Raw genomic sequence first — 25504 nt, 5'->3', positions numbered from 1 at the left:
AAATCATATGAATGAATGAATGATACAGTCATATATTTTGAGACACAGTGAAATGACAGTCAATGATGATGCAGACAGATTGTACTTTCAGATATTAATTACTCACAGTAAAGCTCTCTGGCGAGCGATGATGAAGTCGGGCCTTCCTCCTTTGTAGACAAGCCTGGCATTGGCCTGGACCCAGACCCAGCACCCAGTCTTTTGCAGCAGTCTGAACGTGGTCAGACCACTCTCTCCTGTCTTAATCACTGCGGGAAAAATATTGATATCATTAGATAAGCATACAAAAATAAAGATCAAACAAATAATTGCTAGAGAGTTATTATGAACCCATTGTAAACATACTTCTGACATGGCTATCTGCACAGTACATCATATCAGCTGCGTGGATGAACTGATACCCAGAGCCTCTCATACACAACTCAATCTCTGAGTATCCCAGGACAACCTTCCCCCTGTAGAGAGACAACAGGGCAGGCCACACCATGTTAGCGTTAGTGGAAAGTACAGCACATTACACATCATGTTCACCTGTGAAGTCATCCCTCAAACATGTTGAATAGAAAAGTGAAATAGTGACCTTTTAAAAACAGTTCCCTTTTGATCAAGACCTACATTTGATCAAGGCACTTAGATTAAATGCTAGCATACTTCCTTCCTAAATGTAAGCCTGCCAACTTTTTTTGGGACCCAGTGAGAATTCGTTTCAGGCCTTTAGAGTCACCTGGCATCGACACCCGTGGGGGTGAAGTCCAGCTTGTGTTTGGTCTGGAAGAAGATTGTCTTGGTTCTGATCTCCAGGATGGACGGGGTGTGGACAGGGGTGGCGATGGTGAACAGGCCCAACCTGGGCTGGCTGCGCGTCCCGTCATCCCCCAGCATGCTCTGGCCATGGAGGAACTTCAGACGCCCCTGGAAGTTCAGAGCCTGGATATGAGGAGAACAAAGGTATGTTAGACTCTTAAACTTAGCTAGTGATTGATCTGAAACGTGGCTAGTGATTGATCTGAAACTTAGCTAGTGATTGATCTGAAACGTGGCCAGTGATTGATCTGAAACTTAGCTAGTGATTGTTATGAAACTTAGCTAGTGATTGATCTGAAACTTAGCTAGTGATTGATCTGAAACGTGGCTAGTGATTGATCTGAAATGTGGCTAGTGATAGTGATTGATCTGAAACTTAGCTAGTGATTGATCTGAAACTTAGCTAGAGATTGATCTGAAACGTGCCTAGTGATAGTGATTATATAAAAAGTTTTGCCAAACTTTGCCAAGATCCACCACTCACATCATACGGTCATATTCATCAACAGTGCTGGTGTGTGTTCTTTTGACACAAAACAGTGTATGAAGTGCTTTCTGGTGACAATACAAAGTGGATGTTTTCTCTACAGCTCTATAGATGAGAGACTCACCAGGAAGCCAGAGGAGTTGTCCAGGAGGCAGCGGAAGCGACACACGAAGTTCCTCTCCAGGAAGGAGGAGTTCTCTGGTGGGAGCTGCTCAGGGTTATAGGTCACGATGTTCCTGGTGATGTCACTGCTGCTCGCCATGCCTGAACATAGAAATGTGGTGGAAGATCGTAAAATGAGAGCTTATCATCAAAAACATGGGCCAAATCTTAAATTGAAGTAAACACACCTAGCTCGAACATGCTCCTATATTGACATCAATCGATGACTTCCACTAAAATCCACAGAAAAAAATGACCCAAACTGTTCACAACCCATTCCCTCCAGGTCACTCACCGTCTCCTCCCTGCTCTGGGTCAAAGGGCTTGGGGTCGAGGGCAAAGTGTAGCTGTCGTCTGAACGTGGCTCTGTCGTCTGTGTGGATCAGCTCAAACACACTCTGGTGGACCACGTCTGACTACAGACAGACAAAGAGAGAGGGCAAACTCAACTCCATCAAAGTTAAATCTAGTTTATGACTATGGCTGTAGCCTCCATTGTTATTGTAGAGGCATAATAATAATGGTGTCTACAAGCCGTATCAGGGCTTCTTAATGACATGGGTACTTCACTTGTAGTCTCCTCTGGAATGGACAACTAATAGGACTTTAGTAGGACTTGCAACTGTGTTGCCCACCCCTGAAAAACTATAACGACAATGTAATGGACCGGAGCTTATGAAGTCTTACAAAAGCATGTCTGTTACTAAGCAAACAAACCCTGAAGCCACAAGTCTGAAGTGGGCCCTGGACACTGTTTGTTCCTGGTTTCATGTGATTCACTTGTTACTTAGAAGTTTCTCTCAGAACAAAAGGAACTATGAGGTTTGTGGTCAAAGCCAAAGCGGACTCTTGGAAGTTGGAACCCGACAGAGTAACATCACATTGCCACATAGCCCATCAGTCAGACGGCACTCATACATTTTGCCTCGGTCAAACTGAATTAACTGAAACAATGCATTTCTACTGAAAAACCAATGTGAAATGCTTTGAGCGAACCCTAACCCTAACTATCATCCAACAACTATAAACACTGTCTGTCTTGTGATTTATGGCCTAAGTGGGAAACACAGTAAGCTCTGGGTGTGTCTGGTGTGCTGATCACCCGGTGGGGACAGTCCATGAGTGACAACTCATAAAGGGTCAAAGTAAACTTCAAAGCAGGATATTAAAGACACACCTGTTAGCACTGAAAATACCCTATAGTGTATAATTGTAATTAAGAGGACAACCCACAACTATATTGTTGGGGAGAACAAATACTGTAAAACCTGTAGGATTATTCATCGTCTATTTTTGTTAAAAGACATCGTCCCGGTTCTATGTACAGTATGTTTGGTTGCAAGTTACTACATCATTGGCTACTTAAGAATAGCCACATATTTTTCTAAATGAACGCCTCAGTACTGTGTTAAGGGTCTGGAATCGTACTATTTGGATCGTACTGTACCTACTATATACGTACTATATGCACTCCTGCTACAGTAGATCATGTAGTTCAGTTTGGAGTGACCTAGTACATCCACAACAATGTCATCTCTCTTCCTCTGTGGAAGACAAGGCCATGACTACATAAGGAATTGTCAAACTATGATTACCTGGAGAAAGGCGAAGCGCAACTGCAAATTTGTTACAAGACACTTCCTTTAACACCTTGCTTATTTTGGTTCGTTAACAGGTGGTTGAGTCGCACATTCGCTTTCTTTGATGATACATGGAAATGTGGATTCTTACCAAGTTATGCAGTGGGCTTAGCTCTCCACCTTGCCTTGCTCACACCGGTTAACATGTTACTCTTGTCTCTCAGAAGGGTTACCTGGTTAACAACATGTTACTCTTGTCTCTCTGTCTCTTAGAAGGGTGACCTGGTTAACAACATGTTACTCTTGTCTCTCTGTCTCTTAGAAGGGTGACCTGGTTAACAACATGTTACTCTTGTCTCTCTCCTCTGGGACGGAGGTTCACCTTCCAGCAGGACAACGACCCTATGCATACTGCTAAAGCAACACTTGAGTGGTTTAAGGGGAAACATTTAAATGTCTTGGAATGGCCTAGTCAAATCCCAGACCTAAATCCAATTGAGAATCTGTGGTATGACTTAAAGATTGCTGTACACCAGCAGAACCCATCCAACTTGAAGGAGCTGGAGCAGTTTTGCCTTGAAGAATGGGCAAAAATCACAGTGGCTAAATATGCCAAGCTTATAGAGACATACCCCAAGAGACTTGCAGCTGAAATTGCTGTAAAAGGTGTCTCTACAAAGCATTGACTTTGGGGGGGGGGGGGGGGGGTGAATGGTTATGCATGCTCAAGTTCTGTTTTTTCTTCTTATTTCTTGTTTGTTTCACCAAAAAACATATTTAGCATCTTCAAAGTGGTAGGCATATTGTGTAAATCAAATGATACAACCCCCCCAAAAATCTATTTTAATTCCAGGGTACAAGGCAACAAAATAGGAAAAATTCCAAGGGGGTGAATACTGTCGCAAACTCCTATATGTTACAGATGTGATGTGATGTTGTGTTATGTTAGAGATGTGATGTTGTTACAGTTGTGTTACAGATGTGATGTGATGTCCCATGTGGCTCAGTTGGTAGAGCATGGTGTTGGTAGAGCATGGTGCTGGGTTGTGGGTTCGATTCCCACAGCCCTGGCGTATGCACTCACTACTATAAATCGCTCTGGATAAGAGCGTCTGCTAAATGACTAAAATGTGAAATGTAAACGTCGTTACAGTGATGATATAGTAGTTACCTGATGGAAGCCCAGGTAGTCGTGGATAGTAGGAGAGGCATAGAACACATGTCCCTCAGCTGTGACCGCCAGCACAAAGCCATTCAGAGCCTGCAAGACCAGATACAATGTTAATACAGTAATGCACACTCTCACTATATAACATTTACTTTCACTGCTCCAGATGAGCTTCAAAAACAAACGCATTAATGACAGGGTTGCATTAAAGAGGACATTTTGTTCATCTGGGTATTATAATCTGGCAACCTGTTTACTACGGGGGTATTATAACCTGGCAACCTGTTTTCTACGGGGGTATTATAATCTGGCAACCTGTTTATTACGGGGGTATTATAATCTGGCACCCTGTTTACTACGGGAGTATTATAATCTGGCAACCTGTTTACTACGGGAGTATTATAATCTGGCAACCTGTTTACTATGGGGGTATTATAATCTGGCAACCTGTTTACTATGGGGGTATTATAATCTGGCACCCTGCTTACTACAGGGGTATTATAATCTGGCAACCTGTTTACTATGGGGGTATTATAATCTGGCAACCTGTTTACTACGGGGGTATTATAATCTGGCAACCTGTTTACTATGGGGGTATTATAATCTAGCACCCTGTTTACTACGGGGGTATTATAATCTGGCAACCTGTTTACTATGGGGTTATTATAATCTGGCAACCTGTTTACTACGGGGGTATTATAATCTTGCAACCTGTTTACTATGGGGGTATTATAATCTGGCACCCTGTTTACTACGGGGGTATTATAATCTGTCACCCTGTTTACTACGGGGGTATTATAATCTGTCACCCTGTTTACTACGGGGGTATTATAATCTGTCACCCTGTTTACTACGGTGGTATTATAATCTGTCACCCTGTTTACTACGGGGGTATTATAACCTGGCACCCTGTTTACTATGGGGGTATTATAACCTGGCAACCTGTTTACTACGGGGGTGTTATAATCTGGCAACCTGTTTACTATGGGGGTATTGACTGGCAACCTGTTTACTATGGGGGTATTATAATCTGGCAACATGTTTACTATGGGGGTATTATAATCTAGCAACCTGTTTACTACGGGGGTATTATAATCTGGCAACCTGTTTACTATGGGGGTATTATAACCTGGCAACCTGTTTACTATGGGGGTATTGACTGGCAACCTGTTTACTACGGGGGTATTATCATCTGGCAACCTGTTTACTATGGGGGTATTATAATCTGGCAACCTGTTTACTACGGGGGTATTATAACCTGTCAACCTGTTTACTACGGGGGTATTATCATCTGGCACCATGTTTACTACGGGGGTATTATAATCTGGCACCCTGTTTACTATGGGGGTATTATAATCTGGCAACCTGTTTACTATGGGGGTATTATAACCTGGCAACCTGTTTACTACGGGGGTATTATAACCTGTCAACCTGTTTACTATGGGGCTATTATAACCTGGCACCCTGTTTACTATGGGGGTATTATAATCTGGCAACCTGTTTACTATGGGGGTATTGACTGGCAACCTGTTTACTATGGGGGTATTATAATCTGGCAACATGTTTACTATGGGGGTATTATAATCTAGCAACCTGTTTACTACGGGGGTATTATAATCTGGCAACCTGTTTACTATGGGGGTATTATAACCTGGCAACCTGTTTACTATGGGGGTATTGACTGGCAACCTGTTTACTACGGGGGTATTATCATCTGGCAACCTGTTTACTATGGGGGTATTATAATCTGGCAACCTGTTTACTACGGGGGTATTATAACCTGTCAACCTGTTTACTACGGGGGTATTATCATCTGGCACCATGTTTACTACGGGGGTATTATAATCTGGCACCCTGTTTACTATGGGGGTATTATAATCTGGCAACCTGTTTACTATGGGGGTATTATAACCTGGCAACCTGTTTACTACGGGGGTATTATAACCTGTCAACCTGTTTACTATGGGGCTATTATAACCTGGCACCCTGTTTACTATGGGGGTATTATAATCTGGCAACCTGTTTACTATGGGGGTATTATAATCTAGCAACCTGTTTACTACGGGGGTATTATAATCTGGCAACCTGTTTACTATGGGGGTATTATAACCTGGCAACCTGTTTACTATGGGGGTATTGACTGGCAACCTGTTTACTACGGGGGTATTATCATCTGGCAACCTGTTTACTATGGGGGTATTATAATCTGGCAACCTGTTTACTACGGGGGTATTATAACCTGTCAACCTGTTTACTACGGGGGTATTATCATCTGGCACCATGTTTACTACGGGGGTATTATAATCTGGCACCCTGTTTACTATGGGGGTATTATAATCTGGCAACCTGTTTACTATGGGGGTATTATAACCTGGCAACCTGTTTACTACGGGGGTATTATAACCTGTCAACCTGTTTACTATGGGGCTATTATAACCTGGCACCCTGTTTACTATGGGGGTATTATAATCTGGCAACCTGTTTACTATGGGGGTATTATAATCTGGCAACCTGTTTACTATGGGGGTATTATAATCTGGCAACCTGTTTACTATGGGGGTATTATAATCTGGCAACCTGTTTACTATGGGGGTATTATAATCTGGCAACCTGTTTAGTATGGGGGTATTATAATCTGGCAACCTGTTTACTATGGGGGTATTATAACCTGGCAACCTGTTTACTATGGGGGTATTATCATCTGGCACCATGTTTACTATGGGGGTATTATGATCTGGCATCCTGTTTACTATGGGGGTATTATAACCTGGCACCCTGTTTACTATGGGGGTATTATCATCTGGCACCCTGTTTACTATGGGGGTATTATCATCTGGCATCCTGTTTACTATGGGGGTATTATAACCTGGCAACCTGTTTACTATGGGGGTATTATCATCTGGCACCATGTTTACTATGGGGGTATTATCATCTGGCATCCTGTTTACTATGGGGGTATTATAACCTGGCACCCTGTTTACTATGGGGGTATTATCATCTGGCACCCTGTTTACTATGGGGGTATTATCATCTGGCATCCTGTTTACTATGGGGGTATTATAATCTGGCACCCTGTTTACTACGGGGGTATTATAATCTGGCACCCTGTTTACTACGGGGGTATTATAATCTGGCATCCTGTTTACTATGGGGGTATTATAATCTGGCAACCTGTTTACTATGGGGGTATTATCATCTGGCATCCTGTTTACTATGGGGGTATTATAATCTGGCAACCTGTTTACTATGGGGGTATTATCATCTGGCATCCTGTTTACTATGGGGGTATTATCATCTGGCAAGCTGTTTACTACAGGGGTATTATAATCTGTCAACCTGTTTACTATGGGGGTATTATCATCTGGCACCATGTTTACTATGGGGGTATTATCATCTGGCAACCTGTTTACTATGGGGGTATTATCATCTGGCATCCTGTTTACTACGGGGGTATTATAATCTGGCACCCTGTTTACTACGGGGGTATTATAATCTGGCACCCTGTTTACTACGGGGGTATTATAATCTGGCATCCTGTTTACTATGGGGGTATTATAATCTGGCAACCTGTTTACTATGGGGGTATTATCATCTGGCATCCTGTTTACTATGGGGGTATTATAATCTGGCAACCTGTTTACTATGGGGGTATTATCATCTGGCATCCTGTTTACTATGGGGGTATTATCATCTGGCAAGCTGTTTACTACAGGGGTATTATAATCTGTCAACCTGTTTACTATGGGGGTATTATCATCTGGCACCATGTTTACTATGGGGGTATTATCATCTGGCAACCTGTTTACTATGGGGGTATTATAATCTGGCACCCTGTTTACTATGGGGGTATTATAATCTGGCAACCTGTTTACTATGGGGGTATTATCATCTGGCACCCTGTTTACTATGGGGGTATTATAATCTGGCACCCTGTTTACTATGGGGGTATTATAATCTGGCAACCTGTTTACTATGGGGGTATTATAATCTGGCACCCTGTTTACTATGGGGGTATTATAATCTGGCAACCTGTTTACTATGGGGGTATTATCATCTGGCACCCTGTTTACTATGGGGGTATTATCATCTGGCAACCTGTTTACTATGGGGGTATTATAATCTGGCACCCTGTTTACTACAGGGGTATTATAATCTGGCAACCTGTTTACTACGGGGGTATTATAATCTGGCAACCTGTTTACTATGGGGGTATTATCATCTGGCAACCTGTTTACTACGGGGGTATTATAATCTGGCACCCTGTTTACTATGGGGGTATTATAATCTGGCAAGGTGTTTACTATGGGGGTATTATAATCTGGCAACCTGTTTACTATGGGGGTATTATAATCTGGCAACCTGTTTACTATGGGGGTATTATAATCTGGCAACCTGTTTACTACGGGGGTATTATAATCTGTCACCCTGTTTACTATGGGGTATTATCATCTGGCAACCTGTTTACTATGGGGGTATTATAACCTGGCAACCTGTTTACTATGGGGGTATTATAACCTGGCAACCTGTTTACTAAGGGGGTATTATAATCTGGCACCCTGTTTACTACGGGGGTATTATAACCTGGCAACCTGTTTACTAAGGGGGTATTATAATCTGGCACCCTGTTTACTACGGGGGTATTATAACCTGACAACCTGTTTACTATGGGGGTATTATAATCTGGCACCCTGTTTACTATGGGGGTATTATCATCTGGCACCATGTTTACTACGGGGGTATTATAACCTGGCAACCTGTTTACTACGGGGGTATTATAATCTGGCACCCTGTTTACTACGGGGGTATTAGAATCTGGCAACCTGTTTACTATGGGGGTATTATCATCTGGCACCATGTTTACTATGGGGGTATTATAACCTGGCAACCTGTTTACTATGGGGGTATTATAACCTGGCAACCTGTTTACTAAGGGGGTATTATAATCTGGCAACCTGTTTACTACGGGGGTATTATAACCTGGCAACCTGTTTACTATGGGGGTATTATAATCTGGCACCCTGTTTACTACGGGGGTATTATAATCTGGCACCCTGTTTACTACATGGGTATTATAATCTGGCACCCTGTTTACTATGGGGGTATTATAATCTGGCACCCTGTTTACTATGTGGGTATTATAATCTAGCAACCTGTTTACTACGGGGGTATTATAATCTGGCAACCTGTTTACTATGGGGGTATTATAATCTGTCACCCTGTTTACTAAGGGGGTATTATAATCTGTCACCCTGTTTACTACAGGGGGTATTATAATCTGGCACCCTGTTTACTACGGGGGTATTATCATCTGGCATCCTGTTTACTATGGGGGTATTATAATCTGGCACCCTGTTTACTACGGGGGTATTATAATCTGGCACCCTGTTTACTACGGGGGTATTATAATCTGTCAACCTGTTTACTACGGGGGTATTATCATCTGGCAACCTGTTTACTATGGGGGTATTATAATCTGGCAACCTGTTTACTACGGGGGTATTATAACCTGGCAACCTGTTTACTATGGGGGTATTATCATCTGGCAACTTGTTTACTATGGGGGTATTATCATCTGGCACCATGTTTACTACGGGGGTATTATAATCTGGCAACCTGTTTACTATGGGGGTATTATAATCTGGCACCCTGTTTACTACGGGGGTATTATAATCTGGCAACCTGTTTACTATGGGGGTATTATAATCTAGCACCCTGTTTACTACGGGGGTATTATAATCTGGCAACCTGTTTACTATGGGGGTATTATAATCTGGCAACCTGTTTACTACGGGGGTATTATAATCTGTCAACCTGTTTACTATGGGGGTATTATAATCTGGCACCCTGTTTACTACGGGGGTATTATAATCTGGCAACCTGTTTACTTTGGGGGTATTATAATCTGGCAACCTGTTTACTATGGGTGTCACGCTTGCTCCAGCTCCCCGGCGCATGAGGGCGCCAGGCTACCCAGCATTGTGCACTCCTGCCACCATCATTACACACACCTGCCTTCTCCCCGTCACGCGCATCAGTGATTATTGGACTCAATCACCTCTGTCATTACCTCCCATATATCTGTCTGGTTCCCCGCTCTATTCCCTGCTTCTGCATTGATTGTCATATGTCCTTGTTTACCCGTGTGCCGATGCTGTTCCTCATTAAAATGTTCAACTTCCTGTACCTGCTTCTCATCTCCGGCGTTGGTCCTAACAATGGGGGTATTATAATCTGGCAACCTGTTTACTGTCTATCACAGTTCCCTCTGCATTGACTGATGATCATACCAGCCTCCATCTTGAGAGAGGAATCCCAAACATGCCAGTCATCACTTGGTGTGAAAATGTACCTGACATCTGAGAATGAGAAAACAGCATGCTAGAGCACTGGGCGAGCATTCGCTTTGTTAAGCGTTGTAAACCGTGACCAGGCCTTGGCAGGAAGTACCAGGACAACCTATTTCACCTGTCAGACAACCTATTTCACCTGTCAAAACTTCCTGCTAAATGGATGCTCCTGGATTATAACTCAATCCACCTGGATTAACAAGCGCATGAACAATGTCTGGGTCTTTACCTACTCGTCTGCCAGCCAGTAGTGTCTTATGACTTTTAACATTCAAAACTGGCCAGCACCCACAGAAGATTTGGTTCTGGGTGCTGAGATGTCTGTCAGTCAATCAAGACATTTAGACACTATGGGCCCATCCCAAACTGCTCTCTGTCTGTCTGTCTGTCTGTCTGTCTGTACTGTGCCATGTTGTACCTGGAGAAGTAGGTCCCCCTCAGAGAAGGTTGGGGCGTTCATCCCATTCATGTTCAGGCCATCGCCCCCAGGAAACAGGACACTGCTTTTCTTCATGGTTGCTGCAGACAGAGAGGGAGAACAACAAGCTCACATCAGCACGCTATCCAGAAAGCAATACACACAGGAATCTGGGGTTTCTGGGGTCTGGATATTTGGAACTTTCACCTGCCCTAAGCCAACTCTTCTAAGTTTATGTTCCCATCTCTCTCTCACCCTTTTTCACTGTCTGCCCCTCATTCTGTCCTTCTTCCAAAATTCACTCACTCACTCCCTTCCTCCCACTTGAGAAACAGGGATACCTAGTCAGTTGCACAACTGAATGCATCTTCTGCATTTAACCCAACCCCTCTGAATCAGAGAGGTGCGGGGGGATGCCTTAATCCATGTCATCAGCGCCCGGGGAGCAGTTGTTGTTGAAGGTTAACTGCCTTGCTCAAAGCCAGAATGAAATATTTTTTTCCACTTTTCCGGCTCGGGAGTTCGAACGAACAACCTTTTGGTTACTGGCCCAACGCTCTTAACCGCTAGGCTACCTGCCTATCCTCAATTACCCATTTCCTCTCTCTCTCTCTCTCTCTCTCTCTCTCCTTCCCTCCCAGTGCCTCAACTCTCTCCCTCCCTCTCACTGCCCCAACTCCCTCCCTCCCTCCTCCCTCCCAGTGCCCCAACTCCCTCTCTCCCTCTCACTGCCCCAGCTCCCTCTCTCCCTCTCACTGCCCCAACTCCCTCTCTCCCTCTCACTGCCCCAACTTCCTCTCTCCCTCTCACTGCCCCAACTCCCTCTCTCCCTCTCACTGCCCCAACTCCCTCTCTCCCTCTCACTGCCCCAACTCCCTCTCTCCCTCTCACTGCCCCAACTCCCTCTCTCCCTCTCACTGCCCCAACTCCCTCTCTCCCTCTCACTGCCCCAACTCCCTCTCTCCCTCTCACTGCCCCAACTCCCTCTCTCCCTCTCACTGCCCCAACTCCCTCCCTCCCTCTCACTGCCCCAACTCCCTCCCTCCCTCTCACTGCCCCAACTCCCTCCCTCCCTCCGCCCCAACTCCCTCCCTCCCTCCCTCCCACTGCCCCAACTCCTTCCCTCCCTCTCACTGCCCCAACTCCCTCCCTCCCTCCGCCCCAACTCCCTCCCTCCCTCCCACTGCCCCAACTCACTCCCTCCCTCCCACTGCCCCAACTCCCTCTCACTCCCACTGCCCCAACTCCCTCCCTCCCACTGCCCCAACTCCCTCCCTCCCTCCCACTGCCCCAACTCCCTCACTCCCACTGCCCCAACTCCCTCCCTCCCACTGCCCCAACTCCCTCCCTCTCACTGCCCCAACTCCCTCCCTCCCACTGCCCCAACTCCCTCCCTCCCACTGCCCCAACTCCCTCCCTCTCACTGCCCCAACTCCCTCCCTCCCACAGCCCCAACTCCCTCCCTCCCTCCGCCCCAACTCCCTCCCCTCCCTCCCTCTCACTCCCTCCCTCCCACTGCCCCAACTCCCTCCCTCCCTCTCACTGCCCCAACTCCCTACCACTGCCCCAACTCCCTCCCTCTCACTGCCCCAACTCCCTCCCTCTCACTGCCCCAACTCCCTCCCTCCCACTGCCCCAACTCCCTCCCTCCCACTGCCCCAACTCCCTCCCTCCCACTGCCCCAACTCCCTCCCTCCCACTGCCCCAACTCCCTCCCTCCCACTGCCCCAACTCCCTCTCACTGCCCCAACTCCCTCCCTCCCACTGCCCCAACTCCCTCCCTCCCACTGCCCCAACTCCCTCTCTCCCTCTCACTGCCCCAACTCCCTCCCTCCCACTGCCCCAACTCCCTCCCTCCCTCCGCCCCAACTCCCTCTAACCACTCCTCCCTCTCACAATGTGCAAATGATTAAAGTACAAAAGAGAAAATAAATAAACATAAATATGGGTTGTATTTACAATGTTGTTTGTTATTCACTGGTTGCCCTTTTCTTGTGGCAACAGGTCACAAATGTTGCTGCTGTGATGGCACACTGTGGTATTTCACCCAGTAGATATGGGAGTTTATCAAAACCTGGTTTGTTTTCAAATTCTTTGTGGATCTGTGTAATGTGAGGGAAATATGTGTCTTTAATATGGTCATACATTTGGCAGGAGGTTAGGAAGTGCAGCTCAGTTTCCACCTCACTGTGTGGGCAGTGTGCACATAGCCTGTCTTTTCTTGAGAGCCATGTCTGCCTATGGCAGCCTTTCTCAATAGCAAGGCTATGCTCACTGAGTCTGACCCAAACTTAAGGAAAGCTTTGACTATGTACAGTCACAGTGGTCAGGTATTTTGCCACTGTGTACTCTCTGTTTAGGGCCAAATAGCATTCTAGTTTGCTATGTTTTTTTGTTAATTCTTTCCATGTGTCAAGTAATTATCTTTTTGTTTTCTCATCATTTGGTTGGGTCGAATTGTGTTGCTGTCCTGGGGTTCTGTGGGGTCTGTTTGTGAACAGAGTCCCATGACCAGCTTGCTTAGGGGACTCTTCTCCAGGTTCATCTCTCTGTAGGTGATGGCTTTGTTATGGAAGGTTTGGGAATCGCTTTCTTTTAGGTGGTTGTAGAATTCAACGGCTCTTTTCTGGATTTTGATAATTAGCGGGTATCGGCCTAATTCTGCTCTGTATGCATTATTTGGTATTTTATGTTGTACACTGAAGATATTTTTGCAGATTTCTGCATGCAGAGTCTCAATTTGGTGTTTGTCCCATTTTGTAAATTCTTGGTTGGTGAGCGGACCCCAGACCTCACAACCATAAAGGGAAATGGGTTCTATAACTGATTAAAGTATTTTTAGGCAGATCCTAATTGGTATGTTGAATTGTTCCTTTTGATGGTATAGAAAGGCTGCCATTCTTGTCTCAGATCGTTCACAGCTTTGTGGAAGTTACCTGTGGCGCTGATGTTTAGGCCAAGGTATGTATAGTTTGTGTGCTCTAGGGCAACGGTGTCTAGATGGAATTTGTATTTGTGGTCCTGGCGACTGGACCTTTTTTGGAACACCATTATTTTGGTTTTACTGAGATTTACTGTCAGGGCCCAGGTCTGGTAGAATCTGTGCAGAAGATTTAGGTGCTGCTGTAGGCCCTTCTTGGTTGGTGACAGAAGCACCAGATCATCAGTAAACAGTAGATATTTGATTTCAGATTCTAGTAGGGCGAGGCCGGGTGCTGCAGACTGTTCTAGTGCCCTCGCCAATTCGTTGATATATATGTTGAAGAGGGTGGGGCTTAAGCTGCATCCCTGTCTCACTCCAGGGTCCTGTGGGAAGAAATCTGTGTTTTTTCAAAATTTTAACCGCACACTTGCTGTTTGTGTACATGGATTTTATAATGTCGTATGTTTTTCCCACCAACACCACTTTCCATCAATTTGTATAGCAGACCCTCATGCCAAATTGAGTCAAATTATTATTTTTTTAAATCAACAAAGCATGAAAATACTTTGCCTTTGTTTTGGTTTGTTTGTTTGTCAATTAGGGTGTGCAGGGTGAATACGTGGTCTGTCGTAAGATAAGCCAATTTGACATTAGCTCAGTACATTGTTTTCACTGAGGAAATGTACGAGTCTGCTGTTAATTATAATGCAGAGGATTTTCCCAAGGTTGCTGTTGACGCATATCCCACAGATAAAATATATTGGGGTCAAATTTGTCTCCACTTTTGTGGATTGGGGTGATCAGTCCTTGGTTTCAAATATTGGGGAAGATGCCAGTGCTAAGGATGATGTTAAAGAGTTTAATTACAGCCAATTGTAATTTGTTGTCTTTATATTTTATAATTTCATTGAGGATACCATCAACACCACAGGCCTTTTTGGGATGGAGGGTTTTTATTTTGTCCTGTAGTTCATTCAAGGTAATTGGAGAATCCAGTGGGTTCTGGTAGTCTTTAATAGTTGATTCAAGATTTGTATTTGATCATGTAAACTCAGCAAAAAAGAAACATCCTCTCACTGTCAACTGTGTTTATTTTCAGCAAACTTAACATGTGTAAATATTTCTATGAACATAACAAGATTCAACAACTGAGACATAAACTGAACAAGTTCCACAGACATGTGACTAACAGAAATGGAATAATGTGTCCCTGAACAAAGAGGGGGTCAAAAGTAACAGTCAGTATCTGGTGTGGCCACCAGCTGCATTAAGTACCGCAGTACATCTCCTCCTCATGGACTGCAACAGATTTGCCAGTTCTTGCTGTGAGATGTTACCCCACTCTTCCTCTTGAGATCCGGGCTCTTCGCTGGCCATGGCAGAACACTGACATTCCTGTCTTGCAGGAAATCATGCACAGAACGAGCAGTATGGCTGGTGGCATTGTCATGCTGGAGGGTCATGTCAGGATGATCCTGCACGAAAAGTACCACATGAGGGACCAGGATGTCTTCCCTGTAACGTACAGCGTTGAGATTGCCTGCAATGACAACAAGCTCAGTCTGATGATGCTGTGACACACCGCCCCAGACCATGACAAACCCTGCACCTCCAAATCGATCCCGTTCCAGATTACAGGCCTCGGTTTACCGGTCATTCCTTCGATGATAAACGCGAATGTGACCATCACCCCTGGTGAGACAAAACCGTGACTCGTCAGTCTAGAGAACTTTTCGCCAGTCCTGTCTGGTCCAGCGACGGTGGGTTTGTGCCCATAGGCGACGCTGTTGCCGGTGATGTCTGGTGAGGACCTGCCTTACAACAGGCCTACAAGTCCTCAGTCCAGCCTCTCTCAGCCTATTGCGGACAGTCTGAGCACTGATGGAAGGATTGCGCGTTCCTGGTGTAACTCAGGCAGTTGTTGTTGCCATCCTGTACCTGTCCCGCAGGTGTGATGTTTGGATGTACCGATCCTGTGCAGGTGTTGTTACACGTGGTCTGCCACTGTGAAGACGATCAGCTGTCTGTCCTGTCTCCCTGTAGCGCTGTCTTAGGCGTTTCACAGTACGGACATTGCAATTTATTGCCCTGGCCACATCTGCAGTCCTCATGCCTCCTTGCAGCATGCCTAAGGCACGTTCATGCAGATGAGCAGGGACCCTGGGCATCTTTCTTTTGGTGTTTTTCAGTCAGTAGAAAGGCCTCTTTAGTGTCCTACGTTTTCATAACTGTGACCTTAATTGCCTACCGTCTGTAAGCTGTTAGTGTCTTAATGACCGTTCCACAGGTGCATGTTCATTAATTGTTTATGGTTCATTGAACAAGCATGGGAAACCGTGTTTAAACCCTTTAAAATGAAGATCTGTGTAGTTATTTGTATTTTTACGAATTGTCTTTGAAAGACAGGGTCCTGAAAAAGGACGTTCCTTTTTTGCTAAGTTTATATGTTTTTGCTGTTTGTTCTTTGTTATAGAGCCAAAAAGATTGGAGAAGTGGTTTACCCATACATCTCCATTTTGGATAGATAATTCTTCGTGTTGTTGTTTGTTTAGTGTTTTCCAATCTTCCCAGAAGTGGTTAGAGTCTATGGATTCTTCAATTACATTGAGCTGATTTCTGACGTGCTGTTCCATCTTTTTCTGTAGTGTATTTCTGTAATATTTTAGTGATTCACCATAGTGAAGGTGTAGACCCAGGTTTTCTGGGTCTCTATGTTTTTGGTTGGACAGGTTTCTCAATTCTTTCTTAGGTTTTTGCATTCTTCATCAAACCATTTGTCATTGTTGTTAATTTTCTTCAGTTTTCTGTTTGATTTGATAGGGTAGCTGAGAGGTCAAATATACTGTTAAGATTTTCTAATGCCAAGTTTACACCTTCACTATTACAGTGGAACATTTTGTCCAGGAAGTAGTCTAAAACGGATTGAATTTGTTGTTGCCTAATTGTTTTTTTGGTAGGTTTCCACACCACATCCCTTCCATCTATAGCATTTCTTATTATTACTCAGTTCCTTTGGCTTTGATGCCTCATGATTGTGTTTTGCTCTGTTCAAGTAGACTGTGATTTTGCTGTGATCTGATAGGGGTGTCAGTGGGCTAATTGTGAACGCTCTGAGAGACTCTGGGTTGAGGTCAGTGATAAAGTAGTCTACAGTACTACTGCCAAGAGATGAGCTATAGGTGTACCTACCATAGGAGTCCCCTCAAAGCCTACCATTGACTATGCACCTACCCAGCGTGCCACAGAGCTGCAGGAGTTGTGACCTGTTTTTGTTTGTTATGTTGTCATGGTTGTGCCTAGGGGGGCATATGGGGGAGGGAATGCTGTCACCTCCAGGCAGGTGTTTGTCCCCCTGTGTGCTGAGGGTGTAAGGTTCTTGTCCAGTTCTGGCATTTAGGTCGCCATAGACTGGTACATGTCCCTGAGCCTGGAACTGATTGATTTCACCCTCCAGGATGGAGAAGCTGTCTTCATTAAAGTTTGGGTATATAGTGGTGGGATATAGGTAGCACACAGGAGGACATTTTTCTCTGTTTAGATCGTTTTCTTTTGAATTTCTAGCTAAATGTAAAATGTTCCTGTTTTGATTAATTTAATAGAGTGAGTTAGGTCTGCTCTATACGAAATTAGCATACCCTCTGAGTCCCTTCCCTGTTTCACACCTGGTAGTTTGGTGGACGGGACTACCAGCCCTCTGTAACCTAAAGGGCAACCAGTGGGTCCGTCTCTTCTATACCATGTTTCTTGTAAGGTGACGATATCTGTATTTCTGATTTCTTTGATAAAGTCCAGGTTCCTGCTCTTTAGGCCAAAGGCAGATGACCTCAGGCTTGGGATATTCCAGGATGAGATAGTGAAGGCTTTGTGTTCCATAAAGTGTCCAATATTGTTGGTCGGGTGGTTTGGCCTCATGCCAGTAAGTGTGAACAGAGCCTGCTGAGCATCTGGTACATTCCATTAGCTTGGGCTAGTGTAAGAGTAGGGGTTGGGCCTGTTTGCCCGCTCACGGCCTGGGAGTATGTGTAACTTTCATGTTGAGGTCCTCTTTGCGGGAGTAGGGGACATGGGTGGGCAGGAGGGGCATAGGTCTGATCTGGGGGGGCCTAAATGGGGTGTGCGCATGGTTGACTTGGGGGGGTGTTGATTGGTTGGGGTGGGTGGGTGGACCTGGTCGTAAAGGCTGTTCAAGTCCAGGGTGGAGTGGTGGGCCAGGAAAACATTTGGTTTTGAGGCACAGTCACGGGAAATACTTGCATTTACCCGCTGTACTGTGGCAGGGTGGAAGTATTTTTGTGGTAGCAGGGTGGAGATAACCACTTGTGCATTGGGGAAAGTAGAAGAAGCTTTTTCTATCTCTCCCTTTCCTGCTGTGCTCTCAGGTCGTTTGTGCCTGTGTGTATTATTATGTGGCTAGGTGAACCTAGTTGGTCCTCAGACAGAAGGTCTAGGGTGCGCTGGATGTTTGGACACCTAGCCCATAAGGAGTTAGGTGTCCAAGGAGAACAATCTGTGTCTTGTGTATGTCCTCAGTGGGCGTGGGGGGGTTGTCAGGAGGGCTATCAGGGTGGCTGACAGGGTTGGTGTTCAGAGGGGGTGAGATCCCCTGGGCTTGGTGTTCTTCATTTGTCTGTACTAGCTGTGATTTTGAGGCTATGGTCAGGGGTGGACTGTTCTGCTATGGTGTCGAGACTTTTGTCGGGAGCTGAGGTGGGCTGTTCTGCTGGCTTCTCTGTGGGGGTGGCCACCTCTCTAGTAGGTTGTTCTCTGTCACACGCCATCCACCACACCCTCTCGTCCAGCAGTCTGATCCTCTCCTCTAGTGCTGTGTTCTTCTCCTGCTCTTTCTCCTGTTGAAGTTGTCTCGCCACTGTCCAGAGTGCAGATATGTCTCTCTCCACATCCAGCTCTCCGGGTCTGGTTAAGGGGGTGTTGTTGTGCCGGACTGTTGTCTGGGTCTGTGCTGACTGGAGTGTAATCACCTGCTGTTCCAGCTCCACCTGCCTCACCTCCAGCTGGGTACATGTATCCTTCATTTCAATGAGAGGGTACTACTCTGTGCTGGGAGGTTGACTTTCTGCTTGGGGTTGCTCGTCTGTGGGGTTATATAATGAAGAAGTCTGGTCTGACCCGCTCGGGGGGGGTATCTTTTTCAAGGGAGAGCTTCTCCTGCTGAGCTAATTCTTTGATTAGGTGAAAGTCCAGCTGAAACTGTTTGGGGTTGCCCTCTACCATTACTGTTCCAGACTTAGCATTCAGTCCTCATTAAGTAAAATCTATCATTGTAATATATTTTTCTTCTTGGCTTTTGAATATAAAATCTAGCTTCAGACTAAACATTACTCACTCAGTTCCAGGTTGGATGGTGTTTTCAGTTTGTTTGCCAGAGCATTTGCTGTATAGCTTGGGCCTCCCAGGTAATTCAGTAATTCCGTCCAAAATCAGGTTGTAGGTTTTGAATTGTGATCTGGAGCGAATGTTATGCTGTGGAGGGTAGAATCCTGCACATGACCCTGCCAAAAAATCCAAGTTTATCTAACTCCAAATCTATATTTTTCTAAGAACATGCTGAAAGATGCAGGAGCCTATCTGCTCATGATCTCTCCCTCCCTCCCTCTCCCTCCCTCCCCCTCCCTCCCTCCCCCTCTCTCCCTCCCTCCCTCTCTCTCTCTCTCCCTCCCCCTCCCTCCCTCCCCCTCTCTCCCTCCCTCCCTCCCTCCCTTTCTCTCCCTCCCCCTCTCTCCCTCCCTCCCCCTCTCTCCATCCCTCCCTCCCTCCCCCTCCCTCTCTCTCCCTCCCTCCCTCCCTCCCTCCCTCTCCCTCTCTCTCCCTCCCTCTCCCTCCCCCTCACTGGCCCAACTCCTCCTCTCTACTCCGCTCAACTATTCTACTGGTTTCCTTCCCCCTGTCATACCTACTTCACTCGTCTGCCAATCATCTCTCTCATGGCTTGTTCTGTCCTTCTCTTTTTGTCATTCTCTACTCTGTCATTACTCATTGATCCACCACACACCCCTATCTATGTCCTGTCCTCTACTGGACAGAAACACAGAGTTGGTCTCTAAGACGAGGCTTACGTGATTCTACAGGACACAATAATTCCTGTCTAGTATTGCTCTTCTGTCCCTGCAGTGTATTTCTTCATCCCATCCCTGTGCCAGTCCCCGTCCCATCCCTGTCCCCACCCTGCCCCATCCCTGTGCCAGTCCCTGTCCCCATCCGATCCCTGTGCCTATCCCATTCCTATCCCTGTCCCCATCCCACCCCGTCCCATCCTTGTCCCATCCCTGTCCTTGTCCCCGTCCCACCCCTGTTCCAGTTCCTGTCCCATCCCTGTGCCAGTCCCCATCCCATCCATGTCCCATCCCGTGCTAGTCCATGTGCCCATCCCATCCACGTCCCTGTCCCCGTCCCATCCTAGTCTCATCCCTGTCCCCGTCCTATCCCTGTACCCGTCCCATCCCAATCCCCATCCCTGTCCCGTCCCAGTCCTCGTCCCTGTACCACAGCCAAACATTAGGAGACGCAGAGTGAAAACAACTGGCATGTGTAAGATTACGAGAGATGATTCTGCTCTCACTCAATGGGTTTGAAGCCTTGCCACTGACTACATCTACTTTTTCTGCTCTCCTCTAAATTACAATATTGGCTGCCAGTTCGTACCAAAAACATGGGCTATTTATGTTCAGTCTTTAACTCCTTGTTAAAAAGACCGTGATGTTTTGGTTGAACAAGTCAACTTGCCAGGTTTTCACTGAAAAACAGATGGACACCAGCTTTATTAAGGAGAATGTCTCTCTTTACAATATTAATTATGAATATTTTGTAACAGGCTTTATGAACCGTGTAATATTGATAGAAGACAAAACAGCTCCTGATTTTATTGCAGCATGCTTGTGGACATTATAGGCATAGTATCCCATTAGAAAGACAAGGCTAGACTGAAGGGTTTAATACTCCATGTCAGATCAAAGCACAACTCATCACTGAAAAACTCTAGTTGATTGGAATGAATCCAATTCTATGAAAATCCTTTCCCATTATATGAATGGAACTGTCAAGCATCTCCTGTTGCTACAAAACAACTACTCATATTTCTGGGGCTTCACAGATATGTTGACTTGCTTCTGGCAAAACATGTAACCCTATACAAACAACTTTTATTCTATGCAATTAAAATGAAAGAGAACATACAGTAATAAACTGTAGAGAGGGTATTCCCAAGATCGCCAAACAGATATGGCATGTTTACATAGAGGCTAGCAGTTATAATGATTACAGTTGTGAATAGTCTCTCTGTGTGAAAGGGTTCTTCTTTAGACAACATGAAACACAACCAGTCGAACCAGGCATTCTTCTCCGAGAAGAATCGGTCACAAAAAAAAAGCTGCAGATTCCCAACAGGAAAAATACTAACACATTAAGCTGTATATCTGTGTTTGCAAGGGGTTAAATATGCGTAAAAATATAGTATGTGTATTTATTTACGTGGCAATGAGAATGGTATGATGTGTGTTGACTGACTGTATGTGGCAAATGGCTTTTAGGCTCTTGGATGACCATTCCCTGGCTTTACCCTACCCTACCTGGGCAGACTTTCAGAAGAACGAGAACTAAACAGCCCAAATATGCCATTCCTTTGGTTAAAAAATACATTAAGGGTTTCATGACATGATCACTGGTCTGGATGCAGTTTTACATTTAATCCTGAGAGGAAAAGCTTTCCACTGGTGTGAAATGTTGGAAGCGCTTCTAGCAATGGGAAAATCAAAAGCTATTGTACCTGTCGATATTGGGTAGTATCGTATAATCCAAGTCAAATATTTGACAAATAAACCTTAAATGTCTTTTTTATTGTGAAAAATTAAAACTTTTATAGACAAATGTCTCAGATCGCTTTTATGAAAGCTATCTACGACGTTCTATGCCATCTTTTTCACATAATTATTTGAGGAGTCAGACTGTAGCAGTGTTTATCTGTGGGTACACATCGACTAACATTCTAGGGGATTATTCAGACAGAATGTACCCCTCTTGAAACTGTAATCACTCTTTATTTAAACAACCAACGAGGTTGATTGACAGGTGATGTGAAATGGGAGTGATGCCACTGGTCTGTACCTGAAACACTGTGTGACATCGCCAAAGAGCTACGAAGCCTGTTTAGACAACCACTTCCATTGAAGGGATTACAAAAGACGGTTTTTGGCACAGCCCCAGTTGTAAAAGGAAGGCTGAGATCCCACTGCTTATGTTGCTAATAGTACACACAACGCCTGGGGCAAGAGGCAGCAGGGAGTGTGTAACTATTTTATTACTGCACAGCGCCTGGCATTTATGGAGAAGAGAGAGAGAGACAGTCTGTGCCTGGCTCGTCTACTGGCATTTATGGAGAAGAGAGAGACAGTCTGTGCCTGCCTCGTCTACTGGCATTAATGGAGAAGAGAGAGAGAGACAGTCTGTGCCTGCCTCGTCTACTGGCATTTATGGAGAAGAGAGAGAGAGAAAGTCTGTGCCAGGCTCGTCTACTGGCATTTATGGAGTAGAGAGAGAGATTAAGACAGTGTGTGCCTGGCTCATCTACTGGCATTTATGGAGTAGAGAGAGAGAGAAAGTCTGTGCCAGGCTCGTCTACTGGCATTAATGGAGAAGAGAGAGAGAGACAGTCTGTGCCTGCCTCGTCTACTGGCATTAATGGAGAAGAGAGAGAGAGACAGTCTGTGCCTGGCTCATCTACTGGCATTTATGGAGTAGAGAGAGAGAGAAAGTCTGTGCCAGGCTCGTCTACTGGCATTAATGGAGAAGAGAGAGAGAGACAGTCTGTGCCTGGCTCGTCTACTGGCATTTATGGAGAAGAGAGAGAGAGACAGTCTGTGCCTGCCTCGTCTACTGGCATTAATGGAGAAGAGAGAGAGATTAAGACAGTCTGTGCCTGGCTCGTCTACTGGCATTTATGGAGAAGAGAGAGAGAGAGACAGTCTGTGCCAGGCTCGTCTACTGGCATTAATGGAGAAGAGAGAGAGAGACAGTCTGTGCCTGCCTCGTCTACTGGCATTTATGGAGAAGAGAGAGAGAGACAGTCTGTGCCTGCCTCGTCTACTGGCATTTATGGAGAAGAGAGAGAGAGACAGTCTGTGCCTGCCTCGTCTACTGGCATTAATGGAGAAGAGAGAGAGATTAAGACAGTCTGTGCCTGGCTCGTCTACTGGCATTTATGGAGAAGAGAGAGAGAGAGACAGTCTGTGCCAGGCTCGTCTACTGGCATTAATGGAGAAGAGAGAGAGAGACAGTCTGTGCCTGCCTCGTCTACTGGCATTAATGGAGAAGAGAGAGAGAGACAGTCTGTGCCTGCCTCGTCTACTGGCATTTATGGAGTAGAGAGAGAGAGAGACAGTCTGTGCCTGCCTCGTCTACTGGCACTTATGGAGAAGAGAGAGAGACAGTCTGTGCCTGCCTCGTTTACTGGCATTTATGGAGAAGAGAGAGACAGACAGTCTGTGCCTGCCTCGTCTACTGGCATTAATGGAGAAGAGAGAGAGAGACAGTCTGTGCCAGGCTCGTCTACTGGCATTTATGGAGAAGAGAGAGAGAGACAGTCTGTGCCTGCCTCGTCTACTGGCATTTATGGAGAAGAGTGAGAGAGACAGTCTGTGCCTGCCTCGTCTACTGGCATTAATGGAGAAGAGAGAGAGAGAGACAGTTTGTGCCTGGCTCGTCTACTGGCATTTAGCTTGTCTGCTTGCTTTGGCTGTGAGATTTAAGGAGAAGAGAGAAAGAGAGGAGAAGCCAATGTGAGTGAAGTGCCCCATCAGGAAGTTGAAAAGCTCTCAGCAAGATGTTAGACCACTGAAACTTGCCTCATTTTCAACCTTTGTTCTTTGGACTGTGGTATAATGCGGTGAAAGCTGTCACTCCAATCTGTCACTTCATGTTATTGTTTCAAAGAAAATGAGAGAGAAGCTCCCTTTGTCTGTGGTTCCAACTTGTAATATTTTCTAGTCACATGTCCCCGTCTGCAAAGGGCATCGTCTGCAAAATAGAGCCAATCTATTTCCGTCTTCCCCAAAAAACATGCCCAATCCTAGTGACACACACACACGCATGTACTGTACGCACACACACACACACACACACACACACACACACACACACACACACACACACACACACACACACACACACACACACACACACACACACACACACACACACACACCTCAGCCCTCCTGAGCCCACCCAATCTGTGTGAGTTCAAAGCCAGTAAATCCCCACAGTTGAATGGAGTTTTGGTTTCTCCCCTGGTGTCTGAGTGGCGTGCATCATCAGTCGATAAGCAGGTTCTGACCTGCAGAACAGCTTTAGAGAGAGAGAGAGAAAAAAATGGGGAGTGTGAGAGAGGGGGGGGGGAGGGAGAGAGAGCGAGATCTAGCACTACTATATGTGATATGAGTTGTAGTAATGTACTGTGTATTCATGTGCTGCACAGTATGTCGGAGTGAATCAGCGTAGGAGTTAGAATAGGACAAGATCACGGTTTACTACAATGACTGTTTCCTTTCAGGGGAAGCATATTAAACCTTGTTTGTTTTTCTTTGAGGTGGTTTTTCCAGCATTAGGGCCTGCAGCGTTCTTGTGTAATCTAATCTACTGTAGATTTACTGATGTCCTGAAACATATGGGCCTTTGGACTCATACAGTATAATATTATCCAGCCTGGCCCTATTGGGTTCACTGGGGGACTAGCCTGGTCCTACTGGGTTCACTGGGGGACTAGCCTGGTCCTACTGGGTTCACTGGGGGACTAGCCTGGTCCTACTGGGTTCACTGGGGGACTAGCCTGGTCCTATTGGGTTCACTGGGGGACTAGCCTAGTCCTATTGGGTTCACTGGGGGACTAGCCTGGTTCTACTGGGTTCACTGGGGGACTAGCCTGGTTCTACTGGGTTCACTGGGGGACTAGCCTGGTCCTGTTGGGTTCACTGGGGGACTAGCCTGGTCCTACTGGGTTCACTGGGGGACTAGCCTGGTCCTACTGGGTTCACTGGGGGACTAGCCTGGTCCTACTGGGTTCACTGGGGGATTAGCCTGGTCCTACTGGGTTCACTGGGGGACTAGCCTGGTTCTACTGGGTTCACTGGGGGACTAGCCTGGTCCTACTGGGTTCACTGGGGGACTAGCCTGGTCCTACTGGGTTCACTGGGGGACTAGCCTGGTCCTACTGGGTTCACTGGGGGACTAGCCTGGTTCTACTGGGTTCACTGGGGGACTAGCCTGGTCCTACTGGGTTCACTGGGGGACTAGCCTGGTCCTATTGGGTTCACTGGGGGACTAGCCTGGTCCTACTGGGTTCACTGGGGGACTAGCCTGGTCCTACTGGGTTCACTGGGGGACTAGCCTAGTCCTATTGGGTTCACAGGCGGCTAGCCTGGTCCCATTGGGTTCACAGGCGGCTAGCCTGGTCCCATTGGGTTCACTGGGGGACTAGCCTAGTCCTATTGGGTTCACTGGGGGACTAGCCTGGTCCTATTGGGTTCACTGGGGGACTAGCCTAGTCCTATTGGGTTCACAGGCGGCTAGCCTGGTCCCATTGGGTTCACAGGCGGCTAGCCTGGTCCCAT

General features: G+C 46.0%; 1 protein-coding gene across 1 annotated transcript in view; it reads right to left on the bottom strand.

Annotated features, from left to right (window-relative positions):
- The window catches only part of LOC129816675 (aryl hydrocarbon receptor-like), a 76660-nt gene that overhangs the window by 6833 nt on the left and 44323 nt on the right, over positions 1–25504 (bottom strand). The window contains exons 3-9 of the mRNA XM_055871439.1: positions 10967–11067; positions 4205–4294; positions 1749–1869; positions 1416–1555; positions 725–927; positions 346–455; positions 107–248 (exon numbers count right to left, since the gene is read on the bottom strand). Coding sequence (XP_055727414.1) covers positions 107–248; positions 346–455; positions 725–927; positions 1416–1555; positions 1749–1869; positions 4205–4294; positions 10967–11067 — 907 coding nt within the window. The remainder of the gene's footprint in view (positions 1–106; positions 249–345; positions 456–724; positions 928–1415; positions 1556–1748; positions 1870–4204; positions 4295–10966; positions 11068–25504) is intronic.

The sequence above is a fragment of the Salvelinus fontinalis genome, chromosome 19, assembly GCF_029448725.1.
Source record: "Salvelinus fontinalis isolate EN_2023a chromosome 19, ASM2944872v1, whole genome shotgun sequence".
NCBI classification, from domain to species: Eukaryota; Metazoa; Chordata; class Actinopteri; order Salmoniformes; family Salmonidae; genus Salvelinus; species Salvelinus fontinalis.
The sequence above is the reverse complement of the archived record's forward strand: the minus strand, read 5'-3'. Positions and strand labels throughout refer to the sequence as shown.